This window comes from Rhyacophila brunnea, unplaced genomic scaffold, assembly GCF_057557595.1.
Source record: "Rhyacophila brunnea isolate RB1 unplaced genomic scaffold, BYU_Rbru_1.0 scaffold_10, whole genome shotgun sequence".
Classification (NCBI taxonomy): Eukaryota; Metazoa; Arthropoda; class Insecta; order Trichoptera; family Rhyacophilidae; genus Rhyacophila; species Rhyacophila brunnea.
In genome coordinates, this window is record NW_028232752.1 from 41,873,614 (window position 1) to 41,888,577 (window position 14,964).

At 35.4% G+C, this 14,964-nt stretch overlaps 1 protein-coding gene across 2 annotated transcripts in view; it reads right to left on the reverse strand.

Annotated features, from left to right (window-relative positions):
- The window catches only part of LOC147079222 (nuclear factor NF-kappa-B p110 subunit-like), a 94,657-nt gene that overhangs the window by 51,449 nt on the left and 28,244 nt on the right, over window positions 1–14,964 (reverse strand). For both annotated transcript variants that reach the window (XM_085954279.1, XM_085954287.1), the window contains exon 3: window positions 12,544–12,698. In XM_085954279.1, the coding sequence (XP_085810405.1) occupies window positions 12,544–12,698 (155 nt within the window). The remainder of the gene's footprint in view (window positions 1–12,543; window positions 12,699–14,964) is intronic.

The following is a 14,964-nucleotide window of genomic DNA, read 5'->3' on the forward strand; positions in this document are numbered from 1 at the left end:
TGCTGGACATGTGCACCTAGTATGCTAAAACATTACTCAAATAATATCGGCTGTGCTACCCGCTAGGTCTAGAGCAGTGTTTCCCAAAGTGTGGTACACGTACCCCCTGGGGTACGGGAAGAGTTTGGTGGGGGTACGCGCTGCACCGGGCTATGGCTGCGCCTGGTGCAACAAGCATTAATACAACATCCATGCTAGAAGGTTTATCGCATGCGGAAGAAGAGCAATTGTTGGAATTATTAGCTTCAGACGGATTCTTGCAAAATAAATATAAGGAGTGTACTTAAACATCATTTAGGTTGCAAATGCAACATGTGTATCCAGTTTTAACAGAGAAATTCCTGAAATACATCTTGCCTTTTCCAATTTCATATCTATGTGAAGTTTTTAAAGCTTTTTCAGCATTTGTAGACATTAAGTAAAAAAAAGGAACAGCCTTTTGGGTGTGGAACCGCATCTCAGATTAAAATTAATAACCAGGGAACCAAATTACGATTTCATCCTTCTCATTGATTATAATGAATGTTATTTTTTATAATATAACTTTTATTTATATTTTATTATGAATGAATTTATTTTTCGTTTATTATTATTTTGTTTTTGTACTACAAAAGGAAAGTATAAATATATTTTGATTGCTATTAAAGTACTTATATGCATTTTTCTTTGACGAGGGGTACTCAGTGTTACGAAAATTATAGAAGGTGTACACAGATGTCGAAAGTTTGGGGAACACTGGTCTAGAGAGCTACAATATTTATGCCGAATTCCAGCGAAAAAAAATGTTCTTTTGATTTACACCACCACCGAATGTTTATCGTAGATTTTTTGTTTTTTAATATTAAGGTTCCACACATCGTATCGACACATAATAATCAGAAAATATATTGGACAATTACATAATTTAAAATGTTCATGGTCATGAAGTATAATAGCGCCGCGGGCGACTTTTTTACTATTAAAGCTAATATTTATGATGTGTGTTTATCTCACTTATCTGGTCAACCCGACACGTCGGGCCCCCCACAGCCCAGGCCCCCAGGCTAGAGCCCTGTCAGCCCTCCCCAGACATGACCTACACCACTCTGGAATTCGGGTGAACTGAGAATTTTTTGACAGTTCATTAGGGAACTGGTTTCTAAAAAAACCAGACGTGTTTCGAAAATTTTTTGTTAGAAATTAAAATCTAAGAAATTTTTCTAAAAAGGGTGCTGGAGAATTACAAATCATTTTTTGCCGTGTTATTTGTCTAAGCCCAAGGTATAGTTTATTGGCTTTCAATTTCAATAAGTAAAATTATTCTGATGATTTTCATATTTTGGGGGGTGCAAGGGCCCCTTGGCCCCCCCCTTGGGTGCGCCACTGTCCCTTTCAATGCTCTGGGATTTTCTGCTTGATAAATAAGTAACATTGGCATCAATATTAAATCACCAGCTAAGTTTCCACCAAGAACCAATGTCAATGGTTTTTAGAATTTTTATGCCCAGGGGCAACTGATTCTTCCTTAGTTAAAAATGTACGACTAGGCATTTTTTTCCAAAATAAACCTGTCTCATCTACATTAAATATTTTTTTTATTTTGACCATGTCCGATCCTAATAGGATCATATGGGCCTCCACAGAGTAGAGGTTTGTATTAACAGATTTTTTTTTTACGAGAAATGGATGTCAGCCACTTGCTCAACCTATAAGGTCCATACCCTGACTAACACACATATTGAAAAACAATATGTGTACTTGCCAGACCCAGGATTCGAACCTGGGACCCACGGCATGATAGTCCAACGCTTATGCCGCGCGGCCACCGTGGGCGTTCAATATTTGGCTAGAGGAATATTCTCCACCTTCAATAATTTTGTATAATGAGGAAATAAATTCTTTTGCAGCATCTTTATCCGCATCAGCCGATTCTTCAGTGAATTTAATATAAAAAAACCGTTACTTGCTTGAAAAATCATGTTAGAATATTCTTCAAATCTTGCCTTCCAATCTTTGTGCAAACTAAGAGCCTTCGCTTGAATAATTGAAATACTCAAAGGAACATCTTTTTGATGTTGGTGATCGATCCATCATGATAAAGATTATTCCATTTCATCTATAACTATGCCGTGTCTTTTGGAAACAATCTTTAAAGATATATTTCCACAATTTTGAACGTATTCCTTAATTTTATTTTTATTTTTCAAAATTGAACATATCGTAGACCTGTTTGTATCATACAAACGTTCGATTGAAGCAAAAGATTCACCGCTATCAGAACGTCTAATAATTTCCATCTTTGTCTCGATCGTGTGAAGTTTATAAGCCCTTGATTTCTTTTTGTTCGTATCAACACTGCAGTTTTTCCATTTCTCACTCTTGTTTAAAAATCTTTAGGGTGAAATATTTCAAATGAATAAAATTAGCAAAACACAACACAAGCCTGCACGCGCTCCTGCGCAAGACTAAACCTATCCTAGCTAGCTCACAAGCAATGTGTCGGATGCGAGCAGGATGCAAGTGATGCAAGAAATGCACAATATATTAATCTGCAAAATAGCGAATTGTGCGAAAGTGGAGCGTTCGAAAGTCGAGGTCTGCCTGTTGCATTGATGCATATCTTCCATCCATATAACCAATATTTCCATTTCTTCTATTAATATTCTTCTTTTCTTGGTTATTAACGTAAATTGCATTACACCTATTTTTTTCATGATCCATTACAATATAACATAATATTCTATGTACTGACTGTATTCAGAATCCTATAATAAATAAATTGAAACAGGTACCTGTACCTGTGAGCACAATGCTATTTTAAGAGTTGAAGTAATTTTCTGTTTGTAAATATTATGAATTTCTGTTCTCCAATAATTTTGATAAAAAACCTGTAAGGCTATTTTTATAGCCTGTGAAACAATGGGTTGTGCAATACTACTGTGTTTCAATTTATTAATGACTACAATTAATATCCATTTGGCTAATGGTGACTGGTAGCAATATTTTATAAAAAATATTAAGTTATGTTATGACATGAGTGATTCTGTATAAGTTGTATAATATATTATTATTATTATATAATATTATAAACAGATTTTATTACATACATTGACATTGTATATTCGAAAATGTGCAATTATGAATTCAGACAACAGAATTCACAGTTTACTTTAGCAGTTTAGCTCAAAGAGATTGTTTACTTTGACTCATCCCACCCAGAATGTATAATAGATATTGTGCAGAAGATGATGCATACATATTAAACTATGATATAGGTAGGCACCTACCATAATCATAATTGAGCTGATAAATATTATGGATTTCATCCACCCATCAATTGACACTGACATATTTCATTCAAATAAATAAAATATTCAAATAAAAATAGCAAAAAAATCTATAGAAGGAAATAATAAAAGGGTGGTTTTTTTAGAGGTTTGTTTTTCGAATTGGCAACACTTTTTCCAGCAACAGCCAATTTGACAGCTGACAGCTGATTTGTGCTCAGTTTGGTTTGCCATTTCACCATGAATATAGACTTACGCCAGAACAACGCTTGCAAATTGTGCAAATTTATTTCGAAAATCGTGGTTCAGTTCTTACCATTCGTACATACATTCACAAAAATCTGTTCAGCGATGAGGCTCATTTTTGATTGAATGGCTATGTCAATAAGCAAAATTGCCGCATTTGGAATGAAGAAAATCTATTAGCCCAACTATTGAGACGCCGTTACATCCACAAAAAGTCACTGTTTGGTGTGCTTTATGGGATGGTGGAATCATTGGTTCATATTTCTTCAAAAATGATGCCGGACAGAACGTTACAGTCAATGGAGAGCGCTATAGATCCACGAATACCGACTTTTTCGTTACAAGAAGATGGCGCAACATGCCACACAGCGCGCGCCACAATCAATTTATTGAAGGAAACGTTCGATGATCGCATAATTTCGCATCATGGGCCTGTGAATTGGCCTCCAAGATCGTGTGATGTAACACTTTTGGATTATTTTCTGTGGGGATATATGAAGTCACTAGTCTACACCGATAAACCAGAGATGATAGACGAATAGGAAGCCAACATTCACCGCGTTATTGCCGATATACGGCCCCAGCTGCTCCAAAAAGTGGTTGAAAATTGGACTTCCAGAATGCGCCATCTTCGAGCCAGCCCGCCCATATGCCCGAAATCATATTGAAACAGTAATAGCGTAAATTTATCTTTCCAATAAAGCCAATACCACGATTTTAATGTGTTTTATAGTTCTATATGAAAAATATGTTATTATGCTTGCAGGACATTGTCCCGTAGTGTCCACTTTGTTACCAATTTAGTTGCAAGTACAAACTATATTTTTTCCCAACAACAATGTTGAGTCAGCACAAAGTGCATTACATTATAATTAGCATATTCTGTGAATGATAACGAAATTACATAGATAAAGTCCCAGAGTTGCGGTTGCCTTGATGTTTTATGTGGGTGTTAAATGATAATATTAATGGTTTCTAAAGTTGTGATTATATTGAGATGTCACGGCGAGAAATTTAGTCAATAGTTTCATCATTTTGCAGAATATTTTGAACGAACACGTTCTCTGTAAATTCAATGACGGAGTAACCTAGTAACGAGTCTCTAAGCTAATATGCAATACTTATAATGCTTTGAATACATTATGATGCACGTCGCGTACTGTTATGCTGTCACGGCGACAAATTTAGTCTACGGTTTCGTCATTCCGCAGAATATTTTGAACGTTCACCATCTCTATAAATTCAATGATGGAGAGTGCCAACTCTAATGTATTAGTATTTTGAATTATTATTCATCCTAATTTATATATTATTTATATTCATTTTTAGTTTCCACGTGTGCGTATGTTAAAAGTAGGTACTTGCGATATTGCATCCACAGATAATATTTTGAACAGAACCCAACCCGCAGACAATAGAGAATAGACAACATTCTTAGAGAAAATACATAGTGCCAACCGCTAAAAACAGAAAACACGCGATTTCGACATGATTCGAAAATGTGTAGGCATGTAGAAAATGATAAAAAACATTCATTATGTCATGCAGTGCAGTACAACGTGAGGTGACCTCAAGGTTGATCTGGTGATTTCGGCAGATTTTGCTAATAATTGACAATTTTCGTTTAAATTTTTAAATGTTCTCTCGTGGTGCAGTGGGTCAGGCGCTCGCCTTCCACCCGAGAGTTCCTGGGTTCGATTCCCGGTCATGACAAAAACATTTATGTGTTTTTCTCAAAGCCTGGGTGTTTGTGATTGTTCAAAATTACTAACAACCACCTTGTACGAAAAAGCAAGGACATGGTTATTAATAATTCTATAAAAAAAAAAAAAAACCAGCTAGCGGCAGCTTACTGTGACATCACGTGATAGTATTCGACAAGCACCATAATATATTCCGTGCTTAAATCTCACGATGATAAACGCACAAATCTTGGCACAAAGTAATCTGCAATGGAAAATGACTTGCAGATAATTTAATTTTAGACAAAGTACACAACCTTTTTCAGTGACATTTTTGTATATTTAGACTCCCATTTGTGAGATGGTTTGGATTTGTTAATAAAATATTTTTATTTTAGAAAAAAGAATATATCTATGCGTGTGTCATTTGTATGATTTGCAATAAATGAGTTAAGTACGGATTTTGTACCTAAAATAGCATATTATTATGTTTCAGAGCCAAATCATTTTTTGAGTCCATTCATAAAAGAAACCTGAAGTTCCTAAAACCAAAAGGCCATAGCAGCTAAAAAATCTTAAAATGCGCTTTTCTGAAAAAGTTCTTTCTGGACATAGGTACATGGGACCGGTTCTCGGATACAGATTACGTTAGCCTACGCCCTACACCTTTGTGATTAATTATAATTAGGAACTAAATTAACAGTAGTACGAGGGTGGGTCAATAATTCCTTAGAAAAAAGCATTAAAACAGTTTTTATTTTTGTATTTTTTTTTTATTTCTCAACATAATCTCCTTGGAGCTCAATACACTTGGTTAGACGTTTCTCAATTTTTTTTAAACCGTCAGAAAAATAAGTTTTCGGAAGGTCCTCAAAATAAGCATTTGTCCGATCGATGACTTCTTCATTTGAAAAAAAACGTTGTCCACTTAGCCATTTTTTTAAGTTTGGGAAAAGGAAAAAGTCACTGGGGGCTAAATCTGGCGAATACGGTGGGTGGTCGACCAATTCGAACTTCAATTCTTCAATTTTAGCCATTGATCGTAAACATGTGTGAACACGGGAATTGTCCTGATGAAAGAGGATTTTTTTCCTGTATAAATGAGGCCGTTTTTCTTCAATTTCGTTTTTTAGCTGGTCCAATAAAGATGCATAATAATCCCCTGTTATTGTTTTTCCTTTTTCCAAATAGTCAACGAAAATAATTCCACGTGCATCCCAAAATACAGTAGCCATAACCTTACCAGCTGATTTTACGGTTTTCGCCTTCTTTGGACATGGTTCGCCTTTCGCAATCCACTGCTTTGACTGTTCTTTCGTCTCAGGAGTATAGTGGTGTATCCATGTTTCATCTACAGTCACAAAGCGACGAAAAAATTCATCCGGATTGCGTTGCATGAGCGACAACAGGGCTTTAGAGGCCACCACCCTATTGCGTTTATTGTCGACTGTGAGCAAACGCGGCACCCATCTTGCAGAAACTTTTTTCATGCCCAATTTGTCATGTAAAATAGAAATGACGCTACCTTTTGAGATCCCTGTAACCTCAATTATCTCACTCAACTTTAATCTTCGGTCACTTAACACCATATCGTGGATTTTATTGATCATTTCTGGTGTAGTCACCTCTACAGGACGTCCTGAGCGTGGTTCATCCTTTGTTGATGTACGACCACGTTTAAATTCATTTAACCAGTTATAAATAGTTGCAAGTGAAGGAGCAGATATGCCGTGAACTAAATCCAACTCATTTTTTATTTCCTTTGCTGTTAACCCTTTTATATTAAAATGTTTAATAACAGCTCTAAACTCAATTTTCTCCATTTTTGTAAACAAGCAAATTTTTTTTTTAAATGTACGAAAATAAAAAACAACAACCCGACCAATCTGATTGAAACTTCGCAGCATACTGAATCGGTAGTGCCGCTGCATGAAAACAAACCGCTTACAGTACTAGTCGCGCCACCTGTCGGCTTTTCTAAGGACTTATTGACCCACCCTCGTACCTAGTCAAAGAAAAAAATATTGAATCAATAATAGAATTAGATTATTTTATGATGTAGTTCCATGACAATGACTAATAAAGGACCTATGATTAATATAGAACCATTTAGATAGTGCAAACCAAAAATACAGCCCACGGTGGCCGCGCGGCATAAGCGTTGGACTACAAAGCCGTGGGTCCCAGGTTCGAATCCTGGGTCTGGCAAGTACAAAAATTGTTTTTCAATTTGTGTGTGTCAGGGTATGGACCTAATAGGTTGAGCAAGTGGCTGACATCCATTTCTCGTAAAAAACAAAATCTGTCAATACAAACCTCCACTCTGTGGAGGCCCATATGATCCTATCAGGATCGGACATGGTCGAAAAAAAAAAAAAAAAAAAAATACAATCAACATCCAAAACTTTGTTAGTTTAGCAATTATTGATAAGAAACCATTGGCCTTTGAAAAAGGATAATTAAAACTACCTACACTTCAGATAAAAATAATATGACCAATCCAATGATATGTCAAGAACAGTATAAAAGAAATCAGGAATATTCACATTTATGAGCTGACATCCCACCTAGACACGAAATTATGTAGGAATTTAAAATTCATACAATTGCATTGGTGGGGTATTACTGACACATTGGCTGCTATAAACATACAACATTAACACGAAAGTTTGTATATAATAGTTTTGACAGAAAACAAGACATAGTCAGATGGATGCCAAGCGAGAGAAAGTAATACAATATCCTTGATGTAAGTGCGGTACAGAAAAGCAACTGTAACAATAGTTATATTCACCCTCCATAATTTCTGCGCACTAAAAGAAATCGCATCTGCTCTTTTTCAAGATTAAATTTGGCCCCTCAGAGTCAAAGAAACGCATCTCAATTTTTCGCAATTTTGAGTTACGTATGGTACTGGACATAAAATAACACATTACCGTAAATTAAGAAAACTCTTCTGAAAACACTTTCTTTGTTAATCTCAGTGGAATGTGATTTTACTCTTGTTTCATGTCTCCTGTAAAGTAGAGAAAAATGACATAGGTTTCTTAGACCCCAAAAGAAGCCGAATTGTTCCACTACCGACTACAGTGAACAGCCTAAAGCAAGCCGTACCTTCCACGCATGGCACTCAAGAATAATTAATCTAAGAGTCAACATAATTATAATACAACTATTAGCAAAAAATAACCTGCATCCAACTAATTTATTTTCTTAGTGCCTCCTCATTGTTTGCAAATTACTGCAACATTGACTGACTGCCAATCACTACTACATACTGATAACTAGGGTCTGACAAATTCGAAAAAAAAATCCCAGTGTGTTAAAAAGTTATTGGCAGTATTGAATTTGCTTGTGTAGAGAATTTAAATTTGGGCGAGTTAAATAGAAAATTCCCAGCGCCAGTCTCATACCTCCAAATAACCCCTACTAATGTATACAAACCAACACCTACACTAAAACTGTACACATGCGTAAAAAGAGAATTGTAGCTGTGCATGCGATAGTGAGCATTTTCATTGCCCATCACCTGATAGTATCAGTAATAATATTTAAGAATGACTTCTCAGAAATCTTGATAAAAATCAATATCACATCATTGTAGATAGGCCTGGCTTATTGATGTTATTTTTTTATAACAAGTTTTTCTTGGAATGGTATCATAGAATCACATAAAAACTATACTTAATGAGGAATTAGTGCAAGATTTATCAAATAATGCCAGTAAAGTCTACTTTTTTTATTAATATTTAAGATTAGTGATAACAAGATGGCATTCCAATGGCACATTATCCTTCTCATCAAAGGGGAATTTATTTTTACATTACATAATAAGAATAACTAGAAGTAAATTATGGGCGGAAGATAAATCACCGCTTGTGCTCAGCCTCGGATGCATCACCTCGCAACCAAAGAAAAAATAAGGGAATAATCAGTATCACGAAGATGATTGTTCGCATTAGGAAGTAGGTATATACATTTCCAAACAATAATTTTCGGCCATGAGTTTTAGAAAGTGTCAAATTTGAACATGGCAACTAACTGATGCATGTTTCGATCTGAATTTGCATATCAGGTTTTAAAGTGGATTTAGATAAATTTGCATGGAGAAAACAATTACAAAAGTCAAATTTGATCAAGGAAACAGACAGTCAAGCATAACTTGTGATCTGTCATATTCTGTCTTTCACATACATACTTACTATTTTTATTTTATTTTTCATATCTCGTAATTTAATTGGTTCAATATATTTTTTAGACTGCGATGCATGAAATGTCACAAACTGCTTATCGGCTGTTAAAACAAATAGCGAAAAAAATTAAACAAACACAATGCGCATAGTTACAGGGCACGGCTATCAATGTCAAATTATTTTGTCACAAGATACATTCATTGTAAGCATTTGCTTTAGCATAGTTTTGTACATTGTAAGATTTCTCAGAATGCATATCAAGTCTAGAACTACAGAAATCATACAGTTACGAAAGAGGTACATCAGTTATACAGGATCAATAAACAAGACACAATCTGAATTTCTATTGAAATTTAGGTTCACCAAAGATGTTGAAAAAAACACAATATATAGAGGACATCGTTTTGTAGACAATTTATTTCTTATGACATAAATATTTACTGAGAATATTGTATCACAGGCTGCTGCTTGTATTTGCAATTAATGATAAAGTAACCATTTAAATATTTTACGTTTATATTAACTATAATTAATATCGTGCCATTTGCAGTATGTAACCTCTTTACTATTGAATTTCAAACTAAAAAATATTTTAATTATTGGGATATCCATGTTTAAAAAAAATGGTAATAATTTTGACTCTGTTATGCAATGTTACCTGAAAACCTTGTGACTTTCGCTTTTAGATGTCTGCCCGCACTCAACATTCTATGCATCTCGGGCTTTAACTTGGAATAATAAAAATTGATAGGTAGGCAATTTCATTGCATTTCCTATCTTCACTAAAACAGTTACCGTCTCCTATTATTAACCTGTTCTATGCCAAGAGGTATTTGTATGGCCATATACGGAGGGCCACGATTTTCTTTGAAAAAATAAACCTTAGTAAATATACTTTTTTTGGCTTTATATTAATACTATATCATATAGACTTACCAAATTAATACACGATGTGTCCATTTATGCCGTTATTTATCCAAATAAATCAAAATTAATGTTTCACAAAACGTCAGGGTTGTCACAAGACTTACACAGTAAAGATGAGAATGTGATAATGTATGAGAAGTAATTCTACAGTGTGCTATTTTAGTCTTAAAACCATATAAAAATATAACGAATTCAAAAAAAATTAATAGTCTTCTACCGTGTGGTATGTCTCAAAACAAGGTTCAACGCAGAGAGCCACTTTGCACTGTTTGCACTCATACCTTGATTCTCTTCGAAGTTTCCTGGATAAACACACCACACATCTTGCCATTGTTTTGACTTATTTAGGACTTGGAGGTGATTTTGCCATAAAATGCCTCTCTGTGAGACGCGATGGCAATTCTGAATGTCTTTTCCTAACTGAAGATTTGGAAGGCACAACACGTTTATATTCATTAATTAATTGTCGAATGACCTCTAATTGAAATTGTGCCAACGGTACACGTTTTCCAGTTTTTTGGCAAAACAGTATGTGGCTGTTCAACAGTGAGAGGTCGATTAGATGGAAGAACATTTTTTTGTACCACCTCGAACCCACCACTCTACCACCCGAAGAATGATTTGAAATCTATTGCGGGGCATCATATCTGAGTAAATCGGAGAAAATAGTAAAATATCTGTAGACCAGTGATCTTGTATTTTATTTCTCGAATTACAGGCCATCAAAAGACATATTGCCAAAAAGAGGTACAATTCTCCTACTGTTACGTCTACCCATTGTTTCAATCTCCAACTCAACTCACTGCAGTGATTTTCGACGTATTGCCATGAGCCAAATCCATGAGCGTGCTGGTTATGAACAGCTTGAAAAACTTCGATTCTCTGCTATCAACATTTTCTACGTCCGCTCCTGACCTCGAGCTATCAAATGAATTTATTTTGGGGACAAAATCATCGGTTTCCCATTCGAAAACTGGAACAGACTCATAAGCCGGTACAGATTCATCAATTTGTGCAGCTTCATATGCACTGGGAATCAAATCATCTTGTTCCTCTTCATCAAAATCGACATCAAAATCACTATCATCCGATTCAACAGTTAGGCTAACCCTGTACATCAAATCTTCGACCTGTTCGGCATTTTCTGATGTACTTTGTGTTCCTTCCATTTTGATTAGGAAGAAGATCAAAAGGTTTATATGTAAAAAAGTTCAAATAACCCAGAAACTTGACTTATTATAAAAAGATATAACACAAAAAGTCAAATAAGTTAAACACTATGCAAATAATATAAGTCCCGACACTAATATCTTATAAAATAAGCAATTACGACACACAACACAGATTACGAAGGTTTAAAAATCACGAAATCGTACCCGTAAATTACTGAAATGAATTATAAAGTGAAAATATTTCAGCCGCGAAACCGAATTAGGTACGTCAAATACGACTTCGAATATTCAACTGGCATATATTCCAAGATGCGTCACTCCTATTGTGTAGTTGTGTATATTCAGGAATCACAGTATTCCCCGTTTCTCATATGCATAAGCGAACCATAATTTCGATTGCATCTACTATAAGTAAACGGGAATCCCGGCGTGTGATTTAATAAATATCGGATCCGTGGCACAACCCTACTAGCGACGCGTTTCGGTAACCCAAGAAAGGTTTGTTTAAAATTGATGTTTCGTTGATGATAATATAGAAAATTACAAATGTAAGTATTACACCATGATCCTAAGAGATGTCGCTGTGTGGGCAATGCGATTGAATTATTCAAAACATTGCCTCGGCCGATATATTGCGTTTCAAGTGGAGCGTCTTTGCACGCGCATTTTTGCATGGCTGGCCCTCTGTTCTCGGAATAGAAAAGCGTGCTAGCACGCTAGCGGCACTTATCCGGTTAAAACTAAAATGTGACGCGCAAGTCACAAAAGTTTATCGACCCCCGGTGAAGTGCACAGATATTGTATATTATTATCCAGTCTTTACCGAAATTGAGTGATTTGAATGACACAAAATGCCTGTTAACATCATACCTTTATGCTGTGAAATTAATGTAGCCCCAAATAGGAAATATAGGAGAAAATATTCGCACAAAATACACAATATCTGCGCATTAACCCAGAGATATATAATAATACCCGTGACTCACCGGGTAATTCATGGGATCTACAAAATGATCGCACGGCATGAGAAAACACAATAATAATGGAAACAACTCACCTCGACGGTCGGCACTTCATTTTTTGTCCGTCTCCTCTCAACATCGAACTTGGCTCCGATGGATCCATGCATACCACACATTTCACTTTCATAGCGAAAACGGAATTTCTCAGAAGGCTGTTGGGTAACCACCAAATGCGGAGTCTGACGATGTCCTGCAACAAAGCCGAAACAAATTAAAAAAACAGTATGAATAAGGTAGTCGGAGAGTGATTTACTGTTTCCACATGTGTCAGCTCCATTGTATTTATCGGAAAACTGTTCGGCAACATAGTAAAAAAAAATTACGGTAGCGATAAATGCTATTGCGGTATACAAAGACAATTCTACTTGAAAAATATAAAGAGCTCTATAAAATTCTTATGAGGCCCATATTAACCTTATCAATATGGATGGGCCGGAGTGCTGGGCCAAAAGAAAAGATGAGGAAAGTGGATATTTTTGAAAGTAAGATGATTAATACAGTCTTCGGAGTTGTGTATCGAGACGGCAACGTACAACCACTGCAGTAGACATGCATCATACACTAAACACTCTACTGTCTGAGCTGGAAGCTCAAATGGAAGACGCCCGAGCGCCTGAGAGGCTCTTATTCATTAGACCATTAGAGGGTGGGAAGTATACAGCGACCTAAACCGAGGCGGTCGGACTGTGTAGAAAAAGAGACACAGTGTCTCTGAAGCTAAAGCATGCAAAACGGCAGTCAGAGGGATGAAGATATTTCGTGGAGACAATCAAAACATGTTTAGAGCTGTTAAATTCAAAATGTAAGGTAACTAAATTTTGAGTGAACGCCACACTTTTGGCTAAGACCGCATGGAAAGTGAAGTCAGTTGACAAAGACAAAATGCAGTGTGTGTTTCACTGATTTATCATTTTTTTTTACACTGTAATCACAGAAAATTGTCAAAAGGGAAAACTGCCCTGGCCGAAACAATTCTTAATAATGTATATGTCCTTACTCTGGGATGTTATATAGAAAAGAGATTATTCTTACACATAGACTTGAGTTACCATCAGTATACTTTAATATGGGTTACCTACATACGCTCTGGAATAAATTATGCTTAACTATTGCATTTACTTACAATCCGAGTCATTATACTGATCAGATTAAATTTCATTAACCTAAAATAAAGTAATTTCTTTTTATAGTCATTAACATGGCATCAATGATGCATCGATAATAATAAAAAAAAAATAACTTTTTGTAATTATTTATTAACGAATATTAGAAAACTGGAAACTGATATTTCGCAGAATGAGGTTTATTGAATTAGTCAATTTCAACCACATTGAAATAAAACAATATAATTTTAATCTCAATTTTGACTGAATATCTATACATATTCTTCTCCTTTAACATCTCAATAAAAACATTGAATAAACCATAGAGCAGAAATGGCGAACCTTTTTATGTACGCGTGCCAAAATTTCCCAAATATTTTTCGACTGCGTGACGTGCTGAGCAGTTTTTCATGGTTACGCCATACATTTCGGTCCACCAATTTTGAAACTGTCTGCCAGAATAACTACTACTAGCTCCACCAAGTTTTTGTTTCTTATTTGTTGCAGCCATTTTTGTGGATATAAATGAATTAATATAATTGTTTGTTACTGTATTAATTAGTTTGACTCTTTATGCACATATCGACGCCAAGATTGCTCCAATCAGACGGTGGTCTCGAGCATTGTAAATCGAACAAAATCAGAGTTTCACGGCGCAGCATCCCCCGCCGCCTGATGAAATTAGTGCGATAATATTATATGTGACGCAAAAAGCCTAAGGAGCGACCTATGCAATTATATATTTACATTAAACGTAATGCCTATAGCAGCGATTTCCAAACTGGGAGGCGCAGGATATTGCGAAGGGAGGCGCGAAAAGTTTCACACAACTAATGTAGCCACAGGTTTGCAATTTGCGAATGCTTATTTTATAAAACGGCCGCTATAAACTACATAAAACTGTCCTATAAAAGGTTGTTTGCAAACCTGTCTCTAATTTTATAATACCTCACTTCTATAGTATATTGTGAAGCGCGCTGGCTATCTCATGAAAAAATTAAATAAAAAGGTCACATCATAATGTTGAAAATTGAGGCAAATTTGTTTAGGAACGATAATTTTGTTGCTAAACTTATCTATTTGGTTGAAATTTAAAATTATGAGTGAATAAATCGATGCAAGGACTACATATATATATACTATATCGTCACCGTTCAGGCAAAAGTCACCAACCCTAAAAACATAGTTTTGAGATATCGCAATTTGAAAGTTTGAAAATGCAGGAAAAATCAGATTTTAATGTTTTTAAGGTTTTATCTACATTAAATTATTTTCTCATGTCTTCTTAATAATTCCTTTAAGGTACTTTTACTTTTTGATGCTAATTAAAACATCTGGAAGGTTTTAAAGGAG